This window comes from Centropristis striata, chromosome 13 (genome assembly GCF_030273125.1).
Source record: "Centropristis striata isolate RG_2023a ecotype Rhode Island chromosome 13, C.striata_1.0, whole genome shotgun sequence".
NCBI classification, from domain to species: domain Eukaryota; kingdom Metazoa; phylum Chordata; class Actinopteri; order Perciformes; family Serranidae; genus Centropristis; species Centropristis striata.
The window spans coordinates 21,944,184-21,966,997 of NC_081529.1; the positions used below are offsets into that span (position 1 = coordinate 21,944,184).

The following is a 22,814-nucleotide window of genomic DNA, read 5'->3' on the forward strand; positions in this document are numbered from 1 at the left end:
AATACAATACAACAAAACAAAACACAACAAAACCAAATAAAACAAATCAAAATAAAACAAAACAAAACAAAACAAAACAAAACAAAATAACACAAAGAATAGAAAAATAATAAAATAAATACAACAAAATAAAAATAAATACAGGACTGAAATAAATTCTACATTTTGAGACATACATTGTACTTTTTATTCCTCTACATTGAGCTGACAGCTTTAGTTACTTTATAGGTCAAGATTTAAAATGAAAAACATGATACATTTAAAATGATTACCCATTTTTATACATTAAACCACTTCAAAGTTTATTAGGTAGTTAAAATGAGCGGAGTGGAGTCATTTCACAGTGTGGTATTAGTACTTTTTTTTTTTTTTTTAACATTTATTTATTCTTCTTTATTTTCTTTTATTTTTTTGTTTTTTAATTTTTAATTTTTAATTAATTTTATTATTTTTTTCTGCGCTTCTGCGCATGCGCGGCTTTCCCGCTACTTTTCAGAAGTGGGGAAAGCCAAAGAAGTGTTCAGATCCTTTACTTCAGTAAAAGTACTAATACCACAATGTGAAATGACTCCACTCTGCTCATTTTTACTACCTAATAAACTTTAAGTGGTTTAATTTCTAAAAATGGGTAATCATTTTAAATGTATCATGTTTTTCATTTTCAATCTTGACCTGAAAAGTAACTAAAGCTAAGTGTACTACTTCAGACACTGTATGAGGATTAAAGGGATAGTTTCTGCATTATTATACAAAACTTGGTACAATTATTGTCAATGCCCTCCTGAGGATAACCCTTTAAGGTTTTATTGATCGGCCCCTAGGTGGCAGTCTAATTTCATATTTGGTACCGTGGCCACACTATAACACTTAAGGCAATGAAATTCATAGGGGTGGTATAGACTGGCCCCTGTAACGCACACACCCCGACGGCAGCATGCCCCGACACACATGTACTGTGAGGGCCCGTTCAGTACTGCTTGTTTTAAAATGTATTTTATAGGTGCTTTACATTATAATCTCGCAATTTATTTTTTTAATGACATTTATTGAAATAATTTCATATTTATTTATTTTTTGAGGGAGGACTTTTTATTTAATAATTCCACTTTTCTTTGGGCGAGGTTTACACCATAATTTCACAATTTTATTTCATAATTATATATTTATTTATTTCATACCACATTTATTTAATTTAGATTATTTTGTTATTTTAAGGGAGTTTAATTAAAATATTCCATATAAAACATTTTTTAGGACTGTTATTCATTTCAAGGGACTTTTATTTCATAATAACTGACTTATTTTTATTTCAAGGTATTTTATTTTATTATTCTACTTTGTATGTATTTTAAGGTTTTTTTTAAATAATTTTATTACACTGGTCCATATTTATTGGATTTATTGGGGAATTTTATTTTACAATGATATATTTATTTATTCAGGGTCTTTATTTCATAAATCTACTGTATTTATGTTATTTATTTCATACCACATTTACTTAATTTAGAGTATTTTTTCAGGGGAGTTTAATTTTATTATTCCAAACAGTTTTTAAGGCCTGTTTATATTTCAGGGGAATGTTCTGTAATAACTGATTTATTTCAAGATATATTTTACAATTCTATATTTATGTATTTCAAGGGTTCTTTTATTTTTTAATAATCTTATTACATCAATCCATGTTTACTGGATTTATTGGGGACTTTTATTTTACCCTTTATTGCATACCACATCCATTTAATTTAGAGTATTTAGATTTTTCAGGGGAGTTCAATTTTATTATTCACACACATTTTATTTTATATCTCAGGGGAATTTTCTTTCATAATAACGTATTTATTTCAAAGTATTTTATTGTATGATTCTACATTGATTCTACTTTGTATGTATTTTAAGGGTTCTTTTATTATTATTATTTTATTTCATGAATCCATATTTATTGGAGACTTTTTTTTATGGGGATTTTATAATTGTTTATGTGATCTTAGTGCTGAATCTGGACCTCTGAATGTGTTGTGTGTCTGAAGAAAAAGAGACGGAGCTGTGAAGCCTGAAACCATTTTGTCTTTAAGTTTTTCTCACATTAATCATCAACAGTTGACATGTAAAAATATACAGTTTTCCTCTCAGATCGGCTCTGAAACTTCCTGAACTGGCCACTAGATGTCGCTCCTGCATCCCAATTCATCACTACAAACAAACTACACACACTCTGATCTTTACAGCGAGAAGTTAAACATCACAAGTGGTGGGCAAAGAATGAAAATGTGATATTAAAATAACAGATATGATCATTAAACTTCTCATTTATTACTCAAATCAAGACAATTAGTTTTCTGTATTACAAGTTTTCTGAAATGTTGCTTGAATATGAAAAATGAGGTTTTATCTCACGGGAATTTCTGGTAAATTTAGCATAAATCTAAAGGAGCAAACAGACAAAATGTAGAAAAATAAATATCTCAATGTGGATTTTGGATGTTTTCTTTCCACTCGTCTGAAAATTATGGGAGACAAAGAGGCCAAAAATTGTACAGAACATGAAAAAAAAAACCAATATTTTTAACTGTAATGTCTCGACTGTTTGAGACAGAAACATGTTTAGTTTTTGTTGTGAGCAGCTTCTCAATAGAAGAGTTTTAATTCTTTATTTTACCAGCTCAGAATCAGTATCAGGATGCAGTGTTGATTGGGGACGCAGCTCATGTTTCAACTAGGTGATCCTTTACCAATGAATGAAGACGTTAAGAAATAAAAAGTCTGTTGGGTGTTTCTGTGTCTCCACGATCCTCCAGTGAACCAGAACTTGAGAGCCGAGTGGCAGTTTTCTTTCTTTCTTACAAAAATGAGAAATGTAGCACTCCCAAACAGGCTCCATGCGGTCCTCCAGACCTCCGTCACTTCTTCTTGTTCTCTTTGCAGGCGACCACGTAGCGCTGAGCCACGTTGAGCGGCGGCGAGTAACCGTCAGCGTACGATGTGTCCTCGAACAGAACCGAGTAGTCGTCCTGAGGCTGCAGCAAACACACGCAGAGTGTTAATGATCAGTAGCAACAAACACACACACAAGCAGAGAACTCAGAGGATTAGATTTCAGATGTGACAGTTGATGATGGACGAGATTCCAACTGACTGTAGCTGAATTTCTCTGATAAATTACTTTTTAATACTGTAATTAAATGTTGTAAAAAAAAAAAAAAAAAATTACCACAAAGCGCACAAAATGAACCAAAAGAAGACATAACATTAAAAAACGTAAAATGACTAAAAAAACAAAATAACTGAAAAAAGATACAAACTGACAAAAAAAAGATACACAATGACTAAACAAGACTTAAAATGACAAAAAAAAAGAAGTAAAATTGCAAAAAAATACATAAAATTACTAAAATGGACACAAAATTAGCAAAACAAGTTTTTTTTTAAAAAAAGACAAAAAGTGACCAAAAGAAGACGTAAAATAACAAAAAAAAAGACACACACAAAAAAAAAAGATACTGCCTGTATGTACAACATATTTATATATTGCAGTTTTTTTTAACAGATTCAGATTAGGGTTACAGGATTTATAGAAACTTGACTGAAGGTTCTTTTTGGAGCAACAACTGTTATATTTTAGTCACTTTTTTTGACAGAACTAATGATGCATTCAAGGATTGTCGGAGAGTTCAAACTCAGATGATAACGCCTGCTTTTACTGTTTATTTCTATGATAAACGTTAGATTTTTAAAGAAAACACCCTTTCCAAAGGGGTTCTGAGGGCTAAGAGACCAAAGCTTTGGCCTTCAGTGCGGCAGTGAGTCTCACCCGGTGTGGCGGCGTGTGGATCAGCGCCCGGTAGAAGCAGGTGGTCTGGGGGTAGAGAGCCAGAACCAGCTGGTCCTTACTGAACAGAGCCTCGGGGTCCGTCTCTGGGTTGGCCTTCCACTGAGGCAGGGGGATGATCCGCCGCCTGCTCAGAGTGTGTCTCCTGAAACACACAGGCACAATCACTAGTTATTAATATGACACAGAGAAACATGGAATAAAAAACATCTCAACGCTCAAACACTAAATTACCACAAAATTAACCCCAAAAAATTACTAAAAGACTTAAAATGACCAAAAAACATGTGAAATTACAAAAAAGGACAAAAAATGACAAAAAAAGATGTAAAATGACCAAAAAAAGACACAAAATGACAAAAAAAAAAGTGAAATGACCAAAAGACACAAAATGACTAAAAAATGACACAAAGTGACCAAAAAAAAGACACAAAATGACCGAAAAAGACACAAAATGACAAAAGAAAAAAATAAAATGACTAAAAAAAATATGTAAAATGACTTAAAAAAAAGACACAAAATGACTAAAGTGTAAATCACTGCCCTGTACCAAAAGGCATTAACATTCTTTAAATCATCAATAAAAAATAACAATGTATGACACTGTGATAGAATAGAGGGCGGGACACTGGCGCCCCCTGCTGGAGGTTTGACACACTGCAGGCTGAAGGCAAAACAGAAACAGATAACACTATTTAGATAAACAATAAATAAAGTGAAGAACTCACTCTTTGCCTTCTTCATCGATGTCGTCCACCTCATACCTGCAGACACACGACACGATTCTGGTCATCACATCTGACAGTTTATCAACACTTTATGTGAAGGAAACAGTGTGTGTATGTGTGAGTGTGGTTGTTTACTTGTTGGTAGAGTGGTTGTGTGTGTGGTTGTTTACTTGTTGGTAGAGTGGTTGTGTGTGGTTGTTTACTTGTTGGTGGAGTGGTTGTGTGTGGTTGTTTACTTGTTGGTGGAGTGGTTGTGTGTGGTTGTTTACTTGTTGTGGTTGTTTACTTGTTGGTGGAGTGGTTGTGTGTGGTTGTTTAATTGTTGGTGGAGTTTTTGTGTGTGATTGTTTACTTGTTGGTGGAGTGGTTGTGTGTGGTTGTTTACTTGTTGGTGGAGTGGTTGTGTGTGGTTGTTTACTTGTTGGTGGAGTGGTTGTGTGTGGTTGTTTACTTGTTGGTAGAGTGGTTGTTTACTTGTTGGTAGAGTGGTTGTTTACTTGTTGGTAGAGTGGTTGTGTGTGGTTGTTTACTTGTTGGTGGAGTGGTTGTGTGTGGTTGTTTACTTGTTGGTAGAGTGGTTGTGTGTAGTTGTTTACTTGTTGGTGGAGTGGTTGTGTGTGGTTGTTTACTTGTTGGTAGAGTGGTTGTATGTGGTTGTTTACTTGTTGGTGGAGTGGTTGTGTGTGGTTGTTTACTTGTTGGTAGAGTGGTTGTGTGTAGTTGTTTACTTGTTGGTGGAGTGGTTATTTACTTGTTGGTAGAGGGGTTGTGTGTGTGGTTGTTTACTTGTTGGTAGAGTGGTTGTGTGTAGTTGTTTACTTGTTGGTGGAGTGGTTGTGTGTGGTTGTTTACTTGTTGGTGGAGTGGTTGTGTGTGGTTGTTTACTTGTTGTGGTTGTTTACTTGTTGGTGGAGTGGTTGTGTGTGGTTGTTTACTTGTTGGTGGAGTGGTTGTGTGTGGTTGTTTACTTGTTGGTAGAGTGGTTGTTTACTTGTTGGTAGAGTGGTTGTGTGTGGTTGTTTACTTGTTGGTGGAGTGGTTGTGTGTGGTTTTTTACTTGTTGGTAGAGTGGTTGTGTGTAGTTCTTTACTTGTTGGTGGAGTGGTTGTGTGTGGTTGTTTACTTGTTGGTAGAGTGGTTGTATGTGGTTGTTTACTTGTTGGTGGAGTGGTTGTGTGTGGTTGTTTACTTGTTGGTAGAGTGGTTGTGTGTAGTTGTTTACTTGTTGGTGGAGTGGTTGTGTGTGGTTGTTTACTTGTTGGTGGAGTGGTTGTGTGTGGTTGTTTAGTTGTTGGTGGAGTTTTTGTGTGTGATTGTTTACTTGTTGGTGGAGTGGTTGTGTGTGGTTGTTTACTTGTTGGTGGAGTGGTTGTGTGTGGTTGTTTACTTGTTGGTGGAGTGGTTGTGTGTGGTTGTTTACTTGTTGGTGGAGTGGTTGTGTGTGGTTGTTTACTTGTTGGTAGAGTGGTTGTGTGTAGTTGTTTACTTGTTGGTGGAGTGGTTGTTTACTTGTTGGTAGAGTGGTTGTATGTGGTTGTTTACTTGTTGGTGGAGTGGTTGTGTGTGGTTGTTTACTTGTTGGTAGAGTGGTTGTGTGTAGTTGTTTACTTGTTGGTGGAGTGGTTGTGTGTGGTTGTTTACTTGTTGGTGGAGTGGTTGTGTGTGGTTGTTTACTTGTTGGTGGAGTGGTTGTGTGTGGTTGTTTACTTGTTGGTGGAGTGGTTGTGTGTGGTTGTTTACTTGTTGGTGGAGTGGTTGTAGCTGACCACCTCAGCGAGGATCCACTGCTCGTCTCCGTCTACAGCCTTCACTCTGGCCGCCACCTTGTCTCCCTGTTTGGCCACGTAGTCGCTGCTGGCGGGCGTCGCCCCGCAGAGAGGGGGCGGGCTGAGGGGCGGAGCCACAGAGAGGTTCATTTTATGTCTTGTTTCTCTTTTCTGACTATTTTTGGTCATTTTGTGTTAGTTTTTTTTATTTTTTGTCATGTTAATATGTTTTGTTGCCATTTTGTGACTATTTTTTGTGTCTTTTTATATATTATTTTCATTTTATGTCTTGTTTCTGGTCATTTTTAATGTATCTTGTTGCTATTTTTTGACCATGTTACTTTTTTGTCTTTTGTTGGTAATTTTATGTCTTGTTTCTCTTTTTTAACTATCTTTGGTCATTTTTTGTAATTTTGTGTATTTATTTTTTTTGGAGTAATTTTGTGTCTTTTGCTGGTTATTTTATGTCTGGTTTCTGGTCTTTTTTACGCCTTTGTTGATCATTTTTATGTTTTAATATATTTTTTTGCTCTTTTATGCCTGTTAGTATTTTTTGTTTTTCGTAATTCTTTGTCTTTTTTTTGGTCATTTTAATGTCTTTTGTTGGTCATTTTATGACTATGTTAGTTTTTTGTAATTCTTTGTCTGATATCGGCTTGCTCTGTTTAGACTGTCTGATATTTGCCGTTATTAAAACTTTTTTTTTACACAGAATACAATGCAGAAAACGTTGCTTGGCATGATTCAGAAATGTTTTGGTTTTAACCTGTTACTATTCAGAAGTCCCACGGGAAATGATTTTTTTCCCGGAGGCTGAGTATACTAAATATAATGATATCATATAAAACTATAAGATCTAAGGAAATTATAGAGCCCAAGCAGGATACCATGTCAGGAAGTTGTGGAAAATACGCTGCAAAGTAAGGCTATTTTGGCAATTTTCAAATTGCTCATGTGACCTCTGACGTCATGCTATGTGAATGAAAATAGGCTCTCTGTGTTTTCACAAGTCTCCTCTTTACATGTGTCTATATATATATATACACATATAGACATGTCTATATTTGACATGTTATGTCAAATGTATATATTTATTATATTTATATTATACATGAACATGAAAGCATGACACTGAATGATATTAATGCTCAAAGAACGATCTTGGAATTTATGAACTGATATCAGAAAATTAAATTTAATATAAATCTTTTAAACCCAGCCTTAATAAGAGCAGTAGTAGATTCTCCCTGTGTGTTGTCATGTTAGTGACGCCTGGTTTATTAATAATAATAATAATAATAATAATAATAATAATGAGGAGCAGCTACCTCTCTCCCGGCTTGCCGATCCACAGCGGCAGCGTCATGGCCGACTGCTGCAGCAGTGTCATCAGAACGCCACGTCGCATCGTCTTCCTGGGCGGGTCGCTGTCGCTGTACACGCCTGCCATCTTCGCCGCTGCACAACAACAACAAATAACAAACAAGGTTAATGTTTCAATGATCTTCTCACTGCTTCAGGCTGCAGAATCACAGTTATAGACCTGCTGGAATGTGCTGTCATCTGTATCATGTCCATTGTTTATTTGCATTTTTTTTGGAATTTATATGCAAATATATAATTTGCATACAAGGCAGGGTGGATATATATATATATATCACCTTTAGAACTGCTGTTTTTATAGATACTTCATAAATATAAAGTTATGATTATTATTTAAATGTCAAGCTCTTTAATTCATGATGCAAGATCGTTGTGAACTCATTCGATTTGTATTTATTTTTTATTTTACACAACACAGCAGGCAAATTTAACAATCGTTAAGAACACACTTTATTCAGCTCTTTAACTTAAAGGGTACAGAAACTACAAAAAACAATCTGTAGAGCTGTAAAAGCAGATTTTATAATAATAATAATAATAATAATAATGATTATAATAATACTTTCTGGTACCTATTCTCCGCTCCTCCAACAAAGACTTGATCTCTGCGATTTTATCCAGAGCGTGACGCAGGATGCTTTGAGACACAAATACAAACAAATAAACAAACTTCACAGTGAAATATTCATCACTGAAGTTATTAAAAAAAAGAGTTACACACAACAAACCACTGACAACACGAGTCATTTCTTTAATTCTCAGATAAAATTTTAAAAATGTAATGTTTTCCTATATTCATTTATATTGATATATTCACAGTTATATATATTTTTTTATGTATTTCTCTTTTATTTGTGTGTGTGTATCTGTGTGTGTGCAGGGTTTCCCATTAATTACCTAGACTGTGGCGTCCCGTCATAGTCTCATGTGCTTCACATTTCAAGCTATTGAAAGTATATCTTCACTATTCATAATTTAAAGTTATTTTGCGTTGTGTTGCCTCAGCAGAGTGTCTGTCACCCGTCTGTCAGTCAAAACCCGCCTCTCCGTCCTCCTCCAAGACATGCAGCGCATTCACACACTGACACGCAAACTGAATTTACAAAGCTGCCGTGCCCACCTGTCTGTATCAGTATCGTCCCAAATCATCTCTCTGAATAGGGCTGTTTCCACTACTGGGCAATACCTGGAATGAGCCGGGTCTCATTCGGCGAAACGCCCCTAATTTGAATACGAGCAGTCCGGAGCGGGCTTTTGTCGGGACCTGAAAAAAGCGTGGTTACTGATTGACAGATCGCTAAGCGGAATGTGACGTAGTACTCTACACGACAACAACACACGCCATTTGTAAAAGCCAGCGAAGCAGTGTTCCCAACTTAGCGACTTTGTTGCTAAATTTATCGACTTTTCAGACCCCCTTAGCGACTATTTTTCGCGACTGGCTGGCTCATTCAGAAGAGCCGCCGTTAGCGGCAGTTAGCTACAGTTAGCTCTGTAGCAGTACAGTGTGTATGTGCTGCTACAGGAGGTGTTCACTTAGAAATCTCTGTTTGTTTACAACAAGCACTGGACACTCTGTGCACAGTTAACATGCCGTAAATGCACAACCACTATGTTTATGATCAGCGGAGACTCTGTGCATAATTAGCTATGCTGCTTTCAGCTGCTGAGGTTGTGCACAGTTAGTGACGGCGAAAACCATACGTCACCTCCGGAGTCTCGGCGCGCGAACCGAACTAAATACTATCAATCTGTCCGGGCCGTCGGTGGCCCAAACGGTCCGAACTCACTGTTGCATTATGTCATTCGTTAGCCGTGAGCTAACATTAGCTTTTAAATTTGTTTTAATCACACTAAACTGTGACAAACTGTTTTGAATAACTTCCTATCACTAAACACATGCAACTTTCAAAATAAGAGCACAGTGTCGACCACATAATGCCCCCAGACCCCCCAGCCAGCTATTTCTTCCCCCTGGCTGCTGGCTGGCTACTCCATGTCCTAGTGGAAAGCATGTTAACAGCAATTAAAAATGTCATGGTAGGATAACAAAGATTCTGTAATACGGTATCTCCAGACTGTGAAAAATGTTATGTGAGGTATTTGCTCTCATTTAGCTCTCAAAGTGCACGAGATTGATGCAATTAACTTACTTACTTCTAAATGTACTGGAGCCCCCCTAGATGGTTCGGTGCATGTGATGTGTATGTGTGTATGTGTATGTGAGCTGCTGACCTGCACTCAGCCTCTGCGTCTGCTTTAGCCGTGGTGTAGAGCCCCCTGAGTTTGGTCCGGTAGTACGGAGAAGCTGCAGAACGACAAAATGTTTGAATTGCTGAACTTTTCTTGCTTGCACAGAGTTTAAAAAGTTAAAAAAAAGAGTTGACCATATGCCAACTGACTTTTATTTTCTGTCTGCATCCTCTCGTGTGTTTTCTGGATGTTGAGCAGGTTGTGTTCGCTGCGTGACCTCTCCTCCTGGAAACACAGAAACCACCATTACTGACTAAAAGTTATTTAATCAAGAGTTTAATGACTTTAATGAAGCAACACCATGAACTGACCTGAGTCTGTTTGATAAGCTGATGGAGCTCTGTGAGCAGCTCTGCTATCTTGGTGTCAGCGGACATGTCTGGACCTTCAAAAAGAGTCTCGTTAGAACAATATGGATACATTCAAAACCCCATCAAGTCATTTTAAAAGTCAGAGTTCAGTCTTTTATAGAAAAATTACTGGGGGCAGTGAGAAGCAGTGTTATGAGTTTTAAGATTGTATTAAAATGTACACTTATTGGAAGCAAAGTTTTTAAAAATGATTGATTAAAGTCCTTGTAGGCTTTTCTTTCACCTAAACAAGTTATCTCTGAATTGGCAGATTTCTGAATGGAGTGTGGTGTCAACTAATGGAGCTGCTCGGAAGTCTTTGTTATTGTCTGACAAATTTAACTACAAGGTTTTAGCATTTAAATAGATTCCTGGTTGAACAAAATTGATACATACAAAATCTCATTGATAAATCGGTCATTTTAAAAGCCACAGGGTTTGGCTTTGATACAAAAACAACTGGCAGCAGTTAGTAGAAGCAGAACAAATTGTGACATAAATGTTAAAATTAAATTAAAATTGAACATGTTATTAAAGCCAAATGAAAAAGTAACTCTTCTTGTATTTGACTTATGTCCAACTACTTTTTTTTTTTAAATCTCTCAACAAATATCTGAATTTATAGATTTCTGAATGAAGTTTGGTGTTGACTAACAGATTTGCGAGCAGCTCTGCAGTCTTTATTACCTGACATGTTTCACTTACAAGGTTTTAGAATTCAGATAGATTCCTGTTAGAACACCGTTGATACATACAACACCCCATAGATAAATCTGTCATTTTAAACGCCACAGGGTTCAGCTTTCATACAAAAACAACTGGAGGTAGGTAGTAGGAGCAGAACAAATTGTGTCATAAATGTTAAAATTACATTAAAATTGAATGTTTTATTAATGCCGAATTAAAAAGTAACTCTTCTTGTATTTAAATTATGTCCAACTATGTGTTGAATAATGACATAATAATAACAAATCTCTGAATTGATATTGTTTTGATGAATTGATAACGAAGTTTTGTGTTTGTGAAAAACGGCTCTTTCTCGGCTAGAGCGACAAATATAACATTTTGGGTTTAAAAGGGCGAAAAGCTGTTTTAGTAAAGCTGACTAAAGTGTGAAAGTTACCTTTAGCAATCAAAATAAATAAATATGTGTAACGTTACTTGTGGCTACCTGTTAGCTCGGCGCTAATGTTAGCCCGGCTGCTAAACTGTGAAATTTGTGCTCATGCAACAAAATCAGTAGCTGGATATATTTACACTTTGGTAACTTATTATACACGGTTTGTTTTGTCTTTTTCCTGACAGGACGTGCAGCGCTACTCACCGAGTTATTTTCTGTTTATTTATTGTCGACTTGCTAACTACACAGCTAGTTGCTTCGTTTCTTCTTCTGTTTCTGTTATTATTGCGGACTTGGCCAAACCGGCTTCACATCCCGCCCCCAGCCGGCCGGAGCTGCAACTCTCACAATCTATCTAAATCCTGAGAAATTGTTTTTTGAGGGTTTTTAATTTTATTTTTGATTTGAATACTTCAATTTTGTTCTACTCTATACTTTTACTCCACTACGTTCCTCCATTTTTACTAAACGTATTCATCTGCCGTGATAGATAGATAGATAGATAGATAGATAGATAGATAGATAGATAGATAGATAGATAGATAGATAGATAGATAGAGGGGGACACAGACAGACAGGCAGGCAGACACACGACAGACACGGACAAACACACACAATAACAGCTGCTTGATTATGTTAGATCACTTCCTCCTCTTTTCCATTTTGAAATCAGTTCATCCACACGGCTCTTTCTGGAGGAAATACAGTTTATTTCTTATGCCCTTTCACAATATTTCTAAGCAAACTGTCCATGGTACATTTCTAACAGCCCATTTCTGTCATATTAACACACACATGTTGAAAGCTTGATCTGTCACATACCTCAGCAACGGTAGAGATAATATACTTTAAATTTTCTAGTTTAAAAAAAAATTGTGCTGTGTTTTTAATGACACACTGTTAAGCACTTTAAGATGCACTTCATGTAGGAAAAGAGAAAATATTATTATTATTTGAGAGGCCAATATTGTGCTTTTTTACTGTTATACATTATTTTGATAACTTAAGTTAATTTACTGATTATTAATACAAAATATTATAAAATGTTTAAACTAAGCATTATCGAAGTTATGAACACAGTATATCATCAATAATTAGAGTACAATAATATAATAATATTCTAAAATGGATCAACTGTTACTTTAATTTAAATAATAACATTACAATAATTGAATTATTTCTTATATAATTATTATTTAATTTAGCATTATTTATTGAATGAATACAATTTTAATAATAATAATTTGATATATTTTAATTATTATAAAATAATCAGGTAGCAGATTTTTTTAAACACACTGTTGCAAAAAATCACACCATATTCATTAATACAGCCAAAATGATTGAAAGATTAAATTTAAAAGCCAAGATGTGTTTTTTCAACCTTTCATGTTACTTTAGTGTCAGAAGTCAGTTTATCTTTCTGCCGCCCAGCTTGTTTTCTGGTATTAAACATTGAACTTCCTGTTCTGGTACTTTGTCCTGTTCCAGATGTCACCAACACAAACAGCTGATAAACTGATGAATGATTGATGAGCGCAGCATGTTTATGAGTCACTAGTTTATCATCAAAAATGTACTTGTTAATGACCACACTTTCAGATATAAACAGATTTTTGCTTTTCAGCTGTTTTCAACAGATCAAAACATCTGCAATAATAACTATATTTAAATAAATATAATAATAATAGAACCATGTGAGTGTTTCAGATCACTGTCTGAATAAAGAAAACACAGATAATCTGGGAAATAAATATCATATTGTAGAAATTAAATAAAAGGCAGAAATTTTAAAGATAAATAAAGAAAAGTATGAATCAAAACAATAGGGAAAAATAAAAAGATACAAATAAGTTAATAACAATTATAAATTATAAAAATAAATATAAAAATCATATTGTAATTTACATATACAAATAAATACATAAAGAAATAAATGAACATGCTTATAATTATTTAATATTTATTCTTTTGTCTCTATATTTCCACATTTTTAAATGTACTTATTTAATCTTTTAATTTCCTTTATATATTTAAATGTTCTTTAACCGTTTAACCACCTTTTATTTATATTATTTACTCATTCATTTATTTCTCTTTATGTTTCTACATTTTTATTTTAAACAAACTTTTTTCAAAAAAGTATTCTTCTTTATAATTCTCCATTTCTCCCAAACTTATTTATTCCTTTATTTCTCTTTGTGTGTCAAAGTTTTACTCACTGTTCTTTTTATTTCCACATTTATATATTTAAATATTTTTCCTTATATTTCCACATTTGTTATTGAATTGTTAAGTCTTTTATTTATTTATCTCTAATTTCCACATATATTTTTTAAAGTATTTAATTTCTTAATATTTACACATTATTGTATTTATTTTACTTTTTCACATTAATTATTGATTGATTTATTATTTTATTATAATTTCTCTTTATATTTCCTCATTGTTTTGTATACCGATTTAGTCATTTAAATATCTCGTTTATTTATTTCTATTGATTATTTTTTAAATATTTTTCTTTATAGTTCCACATTTTTATTAAACTATTATTCTTTATATTTAAACATTTACCATCTGATTCTTTTAGAGAGTTTACAGAGTGAATGACCCATTTAAAACAAGGTCAACATGTATTTAGTCTGTCGGAGCATAAAGTTCTTATCTTATCTGTCACCTGTCTGTGTGTGTGTGTGTGTGTGTGTGTGTGTGTGTGTACTGGGTGTGTTTCAGATTCCTGTACAGACAGATCTGAGGGCAAACTTTAACAGCTCAGCTCATATTTCTGCAAATATTGACAGTCCTGAGAAGAGGAGGAGGAGGAGGAGGAGAGAGAGAGGAATAGGAGGTGGAGAAGAGAGAGAGAGAGGAGGAGGAGGAGCAGGAGGAAAGAGGAGGAGGAGGAGAGAGGAGGAGAAGGAGGAGGAGAGAAGGAGGAGGAGGAAGAGGAGGAGGAGGAGAGAGAGGGAGAGGAGGAAAGAGAGGAAGAGGAAGAGGGAGAGGAAGAGGAGAAGGAGGAGGAAGAGGAGGAGGAGCAGGAGGAGAGAGAGGAGGAGGAGGAGCAGGAGGAATGAGGAGGACAGGAGAGGAGGAACAGGAGGGAGGAGGAGGAGGAAGAGACAGAGGAGCAGGAGTTAAACGTGCAGAGTTGCACGAGGACTCAGCCTCAGAGAGAAAAACATCCTGTAACTTGATCTGTATCAAGCTGCTGTTATGTTTCCTTAAAACAGCAGGAAACAGAGCATAATTAAAGGATATATATATATATATATATATATATATATAATTTGAACATCTTTAAGATGACTCGGGAATATTTAGATATATATATCAGAAATGTATTCTGACAAAAATATGTTTAATATACTCTAATATCTCAATAGTCTTTGAAATAGTTATTTTTGGTCATTTTGTATCTTTATGTGACAGTATTTCATTATTTTTAGTAACTTTTGCATCAGTTTTGGTTTTAGTGTCTGTTAGTCCTTCAGCGTCTCTTTCTGAGCGTTTTGTGTCTGTTTTCAGCCTGGTGTTGTGAGTCAGAAGCCTCTCAGTAATCACATTACAATGAAGGAGTATTTAATGATGTTAGTTTTGACCTCTTTCAGAATAAAAGCATGGTGTTTCCTACAGAAAAAAGGAGAGCTGTGACCAGTCTGGTCCTGTAATTAGAGTTTAAACTCGGAGCATGACGTCATGTTTTCCTCCTGCTCTTAGAAACAGTTTGTTGACAGGAAAAAACTCCTCAGTTTCTTTTGCTTGATGCTCGAGAAGGTTGTCCTTTAGGTTATTTTACAGGAAATCAGTGAACATGTGCAGCTTTAATGTTTGATGTTCACAGTAAACTGAATCTGACATGAGTTCAACATGTTTTATGTTCAGATCTGAATATATGTGTAACAGATATATCCTCAGCTTCTTATATATAAGAAGCTGAATGTGAAATGTGAATATATATATATATATATGTATATATATATATATATATATATTCACATTCTACGTCATGTATCTATTTTTTTAACTTTAATTTTTAAGTTTTTTGTGAACAACTTTTTTATTGCTTTTAAAGACAAAACAAGTACAGCAGTCCATTAAAAGTAAAAGTTACATTGCAATCCAATTTAAATTTTTTATATGTTTAGTTATTTATTTGTATATTTCCACATTTTTATTTACTTTTTTGTTTACCATTTAATTTATTTCACTTTTATATTTGTAAATATATTTTCCTTTATGACTCCACAGATCGCAATTTTTAAAAAAGTAGACGGTTTTTAAAAAATCTATATTGAGGAAGTTAAACTTTATGATATTTTACAGGAAATATAAAAATAAATAAATCTAAAATAAAAATCTAATTTTGAGTTAAACATTTTTTTTTTTATTATTTTATTTTAATATTTTTCAGTTCCTGTTACATGTCTTTATAATCCTGTGATGTTCAATCATTCATAATTCACTTTCAGTTTACATTTATAGAATTTAAAATGCATTTTTGTCTTTGGATGATGAAACATTTCTAGTTCACGTCTTTACAAACAGGCTATTGTTATAAAAACGAGAGAAAAGAAAGGACACAGCATCCACGAATCTGAGGCTTTTCAGACAAATATTCACTGAAAATATGTTTACACAGAGCAGAGAGGAGAGGACAGGAGAGGCTGTTTACACAGAGCAGAGAGGAGAGGACAGGAGAGGTTGGAAACATGACAATACTTCAATATGTGGAGGAAACTGTTCTTTCCAATATTTGTGACACTTGTGGACACTGTGTCTGTCATTTTAACTGTTATTCTGCACACTAAAAGGTTTGCTGGGGTTCAGATATCCACAATCTCATGAATATTGCAGTTTTTTCTGCTACAAGTGTTAGATTTGAGTATAAAACATGTTGAAATCGTGTCAGATTGACTGTGAACATTAAACATTAAAGCTGCACGTGTTCACTGATTTCTGCACTTTTACTCTTTGATAAGTTCAGAGCAAAGTTTGATTTGAAGGCAATGTCACGAGGTGAGATAACACACACACACACACACACACACACACACAGTAAGGAGGTCAGGGCTGCTCGGTGTGAACGCTTCAGCTGCTGATAAAGAAAGAAAACAACGTCTGAAGGTCGAGTCGCTGCTGCAATAAATAAATAATATTTTCAATAAAATATAATAATAACAAAACAGAATAACAACACAGTCACTCATCGGGACACTGAGGTCATATTGTTTCTATTTTATTTAATCTATTTTTAATAAATGTATGTGTTTTACTTTTCAGATTAAAACACAACACATGGTGTTTTTTTTATAAGCTTAAAATAATTAAATAATAAATTATTTAAAAAGCATTACTCCCATATCAAACACCAGTTAGACTTTGTTGGGAATTAAAACCTAAATAATTATTAATTAAATTATTTATTTATCCTGGGGGTTATTTATTAATTAATTGAATTTATTAAAAATAAAGGATACATTTTAAACTTATATTAAAAACATTATTTTTGGTTAAAAGTTTGTGAGAGTGAACTCTGATGTTAGAATTTCTATTTATTTATTTATTTGATTTCTGCAAACAGGGACAATATGTTAATCTGTCCCCAATGGAAATAATTAATTTTCATAATTTATTTATTTTATTGTTTTTAGAATGTACAAGTGAGCATCAGGGGCTGAAAACTGCAGAAATAATGCAGAAAATCCAGAAATGTTTAAAATTAAACAGTGACTTTTATGCACATTGAAATTCATTAATTAAATAATTGAAGTTTGTGCTGCAAACTGATTTACAGATTGTGTCTCAGCTGCTTTAATTACCATATAAATTATCATATTTTTCATGTTGATTTAATTATGTTTTTCAACTACTAAATTTTACTTTTTTTAATTTTACTTCAGAATAAAAGTTCTGTAGAGACTAAGCTCCAGTTTTCTTTCTGTTCGACACATTCAGCTGCTGAACTGATGCATCTTAAAATAAAATAAAATAAAATGTAATAAACTACAGCAAGAATGATGAATAAATGTTAGAAAAACAGTAAATATTAAATATAAAAAAATAATTAAGATAAATGAAAAAATATGACGAAATAAAGATTTAATTGAGGAAAAACGTTAAATGTTAAATATAAAAAAGAAAAAATATTACAATAACACAAAACATAAGAAGCAAAAAAATGTAAGAAAAACAGTACATATTAAATATAAAACACATAAATCATCATTAAATAAAATCTAAGATTATAAGAAGGGATAAATACATTTTAAAAAATCAAAAATATTCAGTACAGTAAAAAAAGGGAAAGTGTGATTGTTAAAATTCTTATTTTTATTTTATGAGGAAAAAAGGATTAAACTTAAAAATAAAAGTTCTGTAGAGACTGAGCTCCAGTTTTTTTTCTGTTGCAACATTAAACATAATAAAATGTAATATAATAAACTAGAAAAACAACTAAATTAATTTAAACATTAAATAGTAAATATATTAAAAAATATATTATGATAAAATATAAGAAACAATAAAAATGTTAAAAACATTAAATATAATATAATTGAATAAAATAAATGTGTTTTACTTTATCATCACATATATTAAGTACAATTTTTTTTTTAAAGTGAAAATACAATTTGTAAAATAAAAATAAACTGATTTATGAGGAAAAAGATCAACCTTCAAAATAAGAGTTCTGTAGAGACTAAGCTCCAGTTTTCCTTCTGTTGCAAGATTAAATACAATCAAATGTAATATAATAAACTAGCAAAAACAACTAAATTAATGTAAAACAGTAAATAGTAAATATATATTTAAAATATTATAATAAAATATAAGAAACAATAAAAATGCAATTAAAGAAAAAACAAACATTAAATATAATATAATAAAATAAATGTGTTTTACTTCATCACATATGTTAAGTACAGTTTTTTTTTAAAGTCAAAATGCGTTTTTGTAAAATAAAAATAAACTGATTTATGAGGAAAAATATTAAGATTAATTACTTTATTAATCCCACAATGGGAAAATTCAACCTCTGCATTTAACCCATCCTTTTTTACACACAAGTGAACAGCTCAAGGGCACTTCAGACCTTGACCTGTCAGTACTGGGATTCGAACCAGCAACTCTCCAGTTACAAGCTCGTTCCTGACCTCAAGGCCACGGACTGCCTAAAAAAGAAAAAAAAAAAGTTCAGTAGAGTCTGAGCTCCAGTTTTTTTCTGTTTGACACATTTAGCTGCTGAACTGATGCAACATTTCTTCATCAGGAGGAGTGGCTGAGTGTGTGTGTGTGTGTGTGTGTGTGTGTGTGTGTGTGTGTGTGCGTGTGTGTAGGAGGAGCTGTGTGTCTCTATAAAAACTCGGAGTCCTCCAGATGAAAAACATCTTGTTGTTGTTCTCAGACTGAACAGACTGAAGAGATTCTTCTTTTTTTACTTATTTCTGTTTTTCTGAACTTCACCTCGGAACCAAACATGAGTCACGTGGACGTGAAGAACCTGAAGCCGACCCGCTTCGAGGACGAGTACTACGACCAGTACGAGTTTTACAACCTGAGCGACAAATACGCAGGTGAGCTGCTCCGCCCGTCCGCTTCCTGCTGGAGCTGACACTAAAACTAACACTTTAAATAACTGTTTTTGTGTTTTCCTCTGCAGAGGGCTCAGCCCGTAAAGGCCGGACTAAGAGGGAGGCCAGCGACAACACCAACAGACCCAACCCCTCCGGACACGAACGCAAAATAGTGGAGAAGCTGCAGAACACGGAGAAGAAAGCCAAAGAGTGAATCCTGGGGTAAGGTCGGCTCAAATATGTGTTAGACATTTAACTGGACGCAGTATTTAGGTGTGGATGTTGTTTTTATGTTTTGTAAAATTTCTGTCATTTAATGCTGCTTTTACTTTTAAACGAGCACTAAAACCTTTTAAATTAGCACATTTCCGAACGTAATCTAGAACGTTCAACTCTCCTGTTAAAAAGCTCTCACTTTTAAACTCGGTCCTGTGATTCAAACGCTGATTTTATTCTCTAAAACGAGTCTTAGTTTAATGTTCATATTTATAAACATGCGGCCGAATTAGAGGTGACTAATTGACTTGTGATTCGTTGAGTCGCTGAATCAATCTTTTCTGTTTTCATACCGTCACAAAGCAGCAGAAACTTAAAATCGGAACATTTCTTAACGAGGTTCGGCATTTGAAATTTGAGACTGAGTTTTAAAGCTTTTTCCTGCCAACCTGCAGTGAATAAAGTGCTGACTCTTCTGTAACCTGAAGCCCAATTTGAGAGGAACTATTGTTGTTGTGACTGATGAAGTTGCTGAGTCATTTTATCTTCTGTGTGCTTTAGCCTTAAATTTGACTTTTTCTAAATGACATCTTGCGTGAGGAGCTTTAATGTTCAACTCTCACTTTAACTGCTCTTCCTCCGCAGAACTCCAGTGGGCGGTTCTTTATTTAAACGCTGATGTTGTGCTAAAAAATGAGTGTTAGTTTAATGTTTATATTTATAAACTTGCAGCCGAATGAGAGTGACTCATTTAGGCTACATGTGAGTCGCTGAGTCATTTTATCTGCTTCATACCGTCACAACAAAGCAGGAACTTAAAATTGCAACATTTCTTAATGTATGTTGAACTTTACCTGAAAGTCTGTCCGTCCTCCACTATTTGATTTGGACGCGTTTGCTGCCAACATGCAGTGGAAAAACTGTTGACTCTTCTGTAACCTGACACCGAATTTGAGAGGAACTATTGTTGTTGTCACTGATAAAGTTACTGAGTCATTTTTTCTCCTGTTTGCTTCCACAAAGTAGGAGATGCCTTTAATTTGACTTTTTCTAAATGCCATCTGGCCTGGTGAGCGTGCTGCAGTGTGTAGTTCAGGCTCCTCTGTGAGGGCTGGGAGCTCTGGACTCTGTTAGTGACTGTTTGATTTGTCATCAGTGAAGTTTCTGACTCGTTTTCTGCCGTGTTTCATGAATCACGGAGTTATTTTTAAATCGGCAAAATTCCTGATGACGTTTGGAACCTGGAGCTTATAAAATGTTTATTAAAGGGGCAGATTCTAGGAGTTTCATTGAGGCAAAGCTGCTCGCTGTGGACTCGTAGAGCCATTAAAGAATACATCTGTTAGTCATAACTATATGAATTAATATCTAAATAATAAAGAGATAACAAATATCTATTTTGTATATGTATACATAGCCTATATACATAAAAAATCTGTTATTGATTTTTCTACATCATGTATTTAACTTTTTTATTTTATTCAATTTCCTCATTTTATTTTCTCATTTTTAGTAATTTATTTGTATCTTTCCACATTTTTATTTACTTTTTTATTTTACCATTTATTTCACTTTTATATTAATATATCTTCTCAAGGCACCTTTAGGACTCCACAGATGGCTATATATATATATGTATGTATGTACATGTGTGTATGTAAACACACATATTATTAAGTGTCAATAAAGTAATCAGTATTTTGAGATATAAATATATATTTTTAAATTTTGTTAAAAAAATATAAATGACATTTCCCCTAACACTGGCCTAAATGCTTCATCTTTTCTCACACTCCTGGGGAAAATGTGTATAATATTTAGCTTCATTTAACTATTTAAAATAAATAAATATTTAAATACATTTAAAAAATGTACATTTTAAAAATACCCTTTATATTGGTCCCAAAAATGGAAGAAAGGCTTTTTAATAAATTAAACGCGCACAATGAAGACAATTTAAGAGTCAATTTAGTCATAATGGTTTTTTTTTTTTTTTTTTACTTTTTCATTAAAAAAATGTTTTCTCTGTAAATTTTCTTTCCATAACACTGACCTAAATGCTTCATCATACCCACTAGCTACTTTCCACTACTCGGGGAAAAATGTGAATAATATTTTGTTTTATTTAACTTTTTATTTTATTTGATTGGCCTACAAATATAGTCAGTTTAAATTGTTTTTAAAAAATATATATATTTATATCGAGCCCAAAAATAGAAGAAAGGCTTTTAATTTAATAGCAATAACGAACTACTACTAATAAACTAATGGTAAAATACCATAAGTCACCCATCAGACTGACTGTTTGTTTGTTGTGCGGCAGGGCGACCCGGACGGCTCATCCTGGAAACGACCACGGCCTTCATGGCGACAGAACGAGACGTAGAGAGCAGCAGAGCGCAGCCCGGAGCTTTACCAGGGCTCGGACCGGAGCTTTACCAGGGCTCGGACCAGAGCTCCGACCGGAGCTTTACCGGGGCGTGAGGACCGGCTGCAGAACAGATGTCCCCGTCACCCCGGCGGGCTGCGGCTACACCGGCGGCTCGGCGGCGGGTCAGCGGGTCCCGCTCAGACCGGCGGTGACCGTGTGACTCTGTGTTCACAAGTTTCAATGGATTTTTAAAAAGTATTTTAACTAATAAAAATATTTTAAAATGATCTGACGTCGTTGTATTTTTATTTCCTGTAAAATAGTCTAACACCACAGAAAATACTGCAAAAAAATAAAACTTGAACGAAAATACCACAAAACCTTACTGAACTGTCTCTGTCTCTAACATACAACACAGTGCTTGTTCAAAAAAATAGAATCAATAAATATTAAATTAAAGCAAAATAGTAAAAATTAACTCATTCTGATAAAACATCAGCAGTGATTAAAACATTTTTAAATAAAAACTGCAAATATAAAATCATTAAATATAATAAATAATCTAGCAAACAAAACGTAAAACTAGTAAATATAAAATCTAATAAGAGAAACTTAATTTTAAGAAACAAAATAAAAATATAAAAACAAAACCAACTAAAGCAAAATAGTAAATATTATGGATAAAAATATAAGCAATACCAAATATATAAATACTAATTCTGATAAAACATCACCAGCGATAAAAATGTAAAATAATAACTAAATATAAAATCATTAAATATAATAAATAATCTAGCAAAAACAAAATTAATGTTAAAATAGTAAATATAAAAAATCTAATAAAAGAAACTTAATTTTAAGAAATTAAATAAATTAAAAAATAAAAATATAAAAACCATAACCAATTAAAGCAAAATAGTAAATATTATGAATAAAAAATATAAACAATACCAAAAATATAAATACTAATTCTGTTAAACATCAGCAATAAAAATTTAATAAGAAAACAGTGCATATCAAAAAATTTAATATAATAAATATAAACTAGAAAAAACAACAAAATAAATGTAAAAATAGTAGATATTAAAGAATTTAATTGTAATAAATTATAAGAAGCAATAAAAATGTAAAAAGACATTAAATATTAAAACATAAAATAAAATAAAATAAATGTAATAGGTATGTTTTACTTAAAAAATGAAGTTTTTTGTGATAAAGCCTCATTACATT

At 33.4% G+C, this 22,814-nt stretch overlaps 2 protein-coding genes across 3 annotated transcripts; one reads left to right on the forward strand and one right to left on the reverse strand.

Annotated features, from left to right (window-relative positions):
- Positions 1 to 2,290: 2,290 nt before the first annotated feature.
- Positions 2,291 to 11,747, reverse strand: sgf29 (SAGA complex associated factor 29). Of its 2 annotated transcripts, none has more exons than XM_059348982.1 (10): positions 11,631 to 11,747; positions 10,268 to 10,341; positions 10,106 to 10,181; positions 9,939 to 10,011; positions 8,276 to 8,340; positions 7,649 to 7,778; positions 6,295 to 6,441; positions 4,555 to 4,590; positions 3,809 to 3,971; positions 2,291 to 3,014 (listed from the first exon to the last, which is right to left on the reverse strand). In XM_059348982.1, the coding sequence occupies exons 2-10, from the start codon at positions 10,331 to 10,333 to the stop codon at positions 2,898 to 2,900; spliced, it is 873 nt and encodes a 290-aa protein (XP_059204965.1). In that variant the 5' UTR covers positions 10,334 to 10,341; positions 11,631 to 11,747; the 3' UTR covers positions 2,291 to 2,897. The 2 variants fall into 2 exon arrangements, with proteins under 2 accessions (XP_059204965.1, XP_059204966.1); XM_059348983.1 differs by lacking the exon at positions 11,631 to 11,747 and adding an exon at positions 11,012 to 11,189.
- Positions 11,748 to 18,798: 7,051 nt separating this feature from the next.
- nupr1b (nuclear protein 1b) lies at positions 18,799 to 21,871 on the forward strand. The gene is made up of 3 exons (XM_059349015.1): positions 18,799 to 18,997; positions 19,084 to 19,219; positions 21,537 to 21,871. Exons 1-2 carry the CDS (start codon positions 18,901 to 18,903, stop codon positions 19,209 to 19,211), a joined length of 225 nt encoding a protein of 74 aa, XP_059204998.1. The 5' UTR covers positions 18,799 to 18,900; the 3' UTR covers positions 19,212 to 19,219; positions 21,537 to 21,871.
- Positions 21,872 to 22,814: the final 943 nt, after the last annotated feature.

Bases quoted from the DNA above. Each gene is read 5' to 3' on its own strand.
- sgf29 (XM_059348982.1), bottom strand. From the start codon at position 10,333: ATGTCCGCTGACACCAAGATAGCAGAGCTGCTCACAGAGCTCCATCAG. The intron at 10,182-10,267 runs GTCAGTTCATGG...CTGTGTTTCCAG, and splicing joins AGCTTATCAAACAGACTCAG to GAGGAGAGGTCACGCAGCGA. The intron at 10,012-10,105 runs GTCAGTTGGCAT...GTCGTTCTGCAG, and splicing joins GATGCAGACAGAAAATAAAA to CTTCTCCGTACTACCGGACC.
- nupr1b (XM_059349015.1), top strand. From the start codon at position 18,901: ATGAGTCACGTGGACGTGAAGAACCTGAAGCCGACCCGCTTCGAGGAC. The intron at 18,998-19,083 runs GTGAGCTGCTCC...TTTCCTCTGCAG, and splicing joins CCTGAGCGACAAATACGCAG to AGGGCTCAGCCCGTAAAGGC.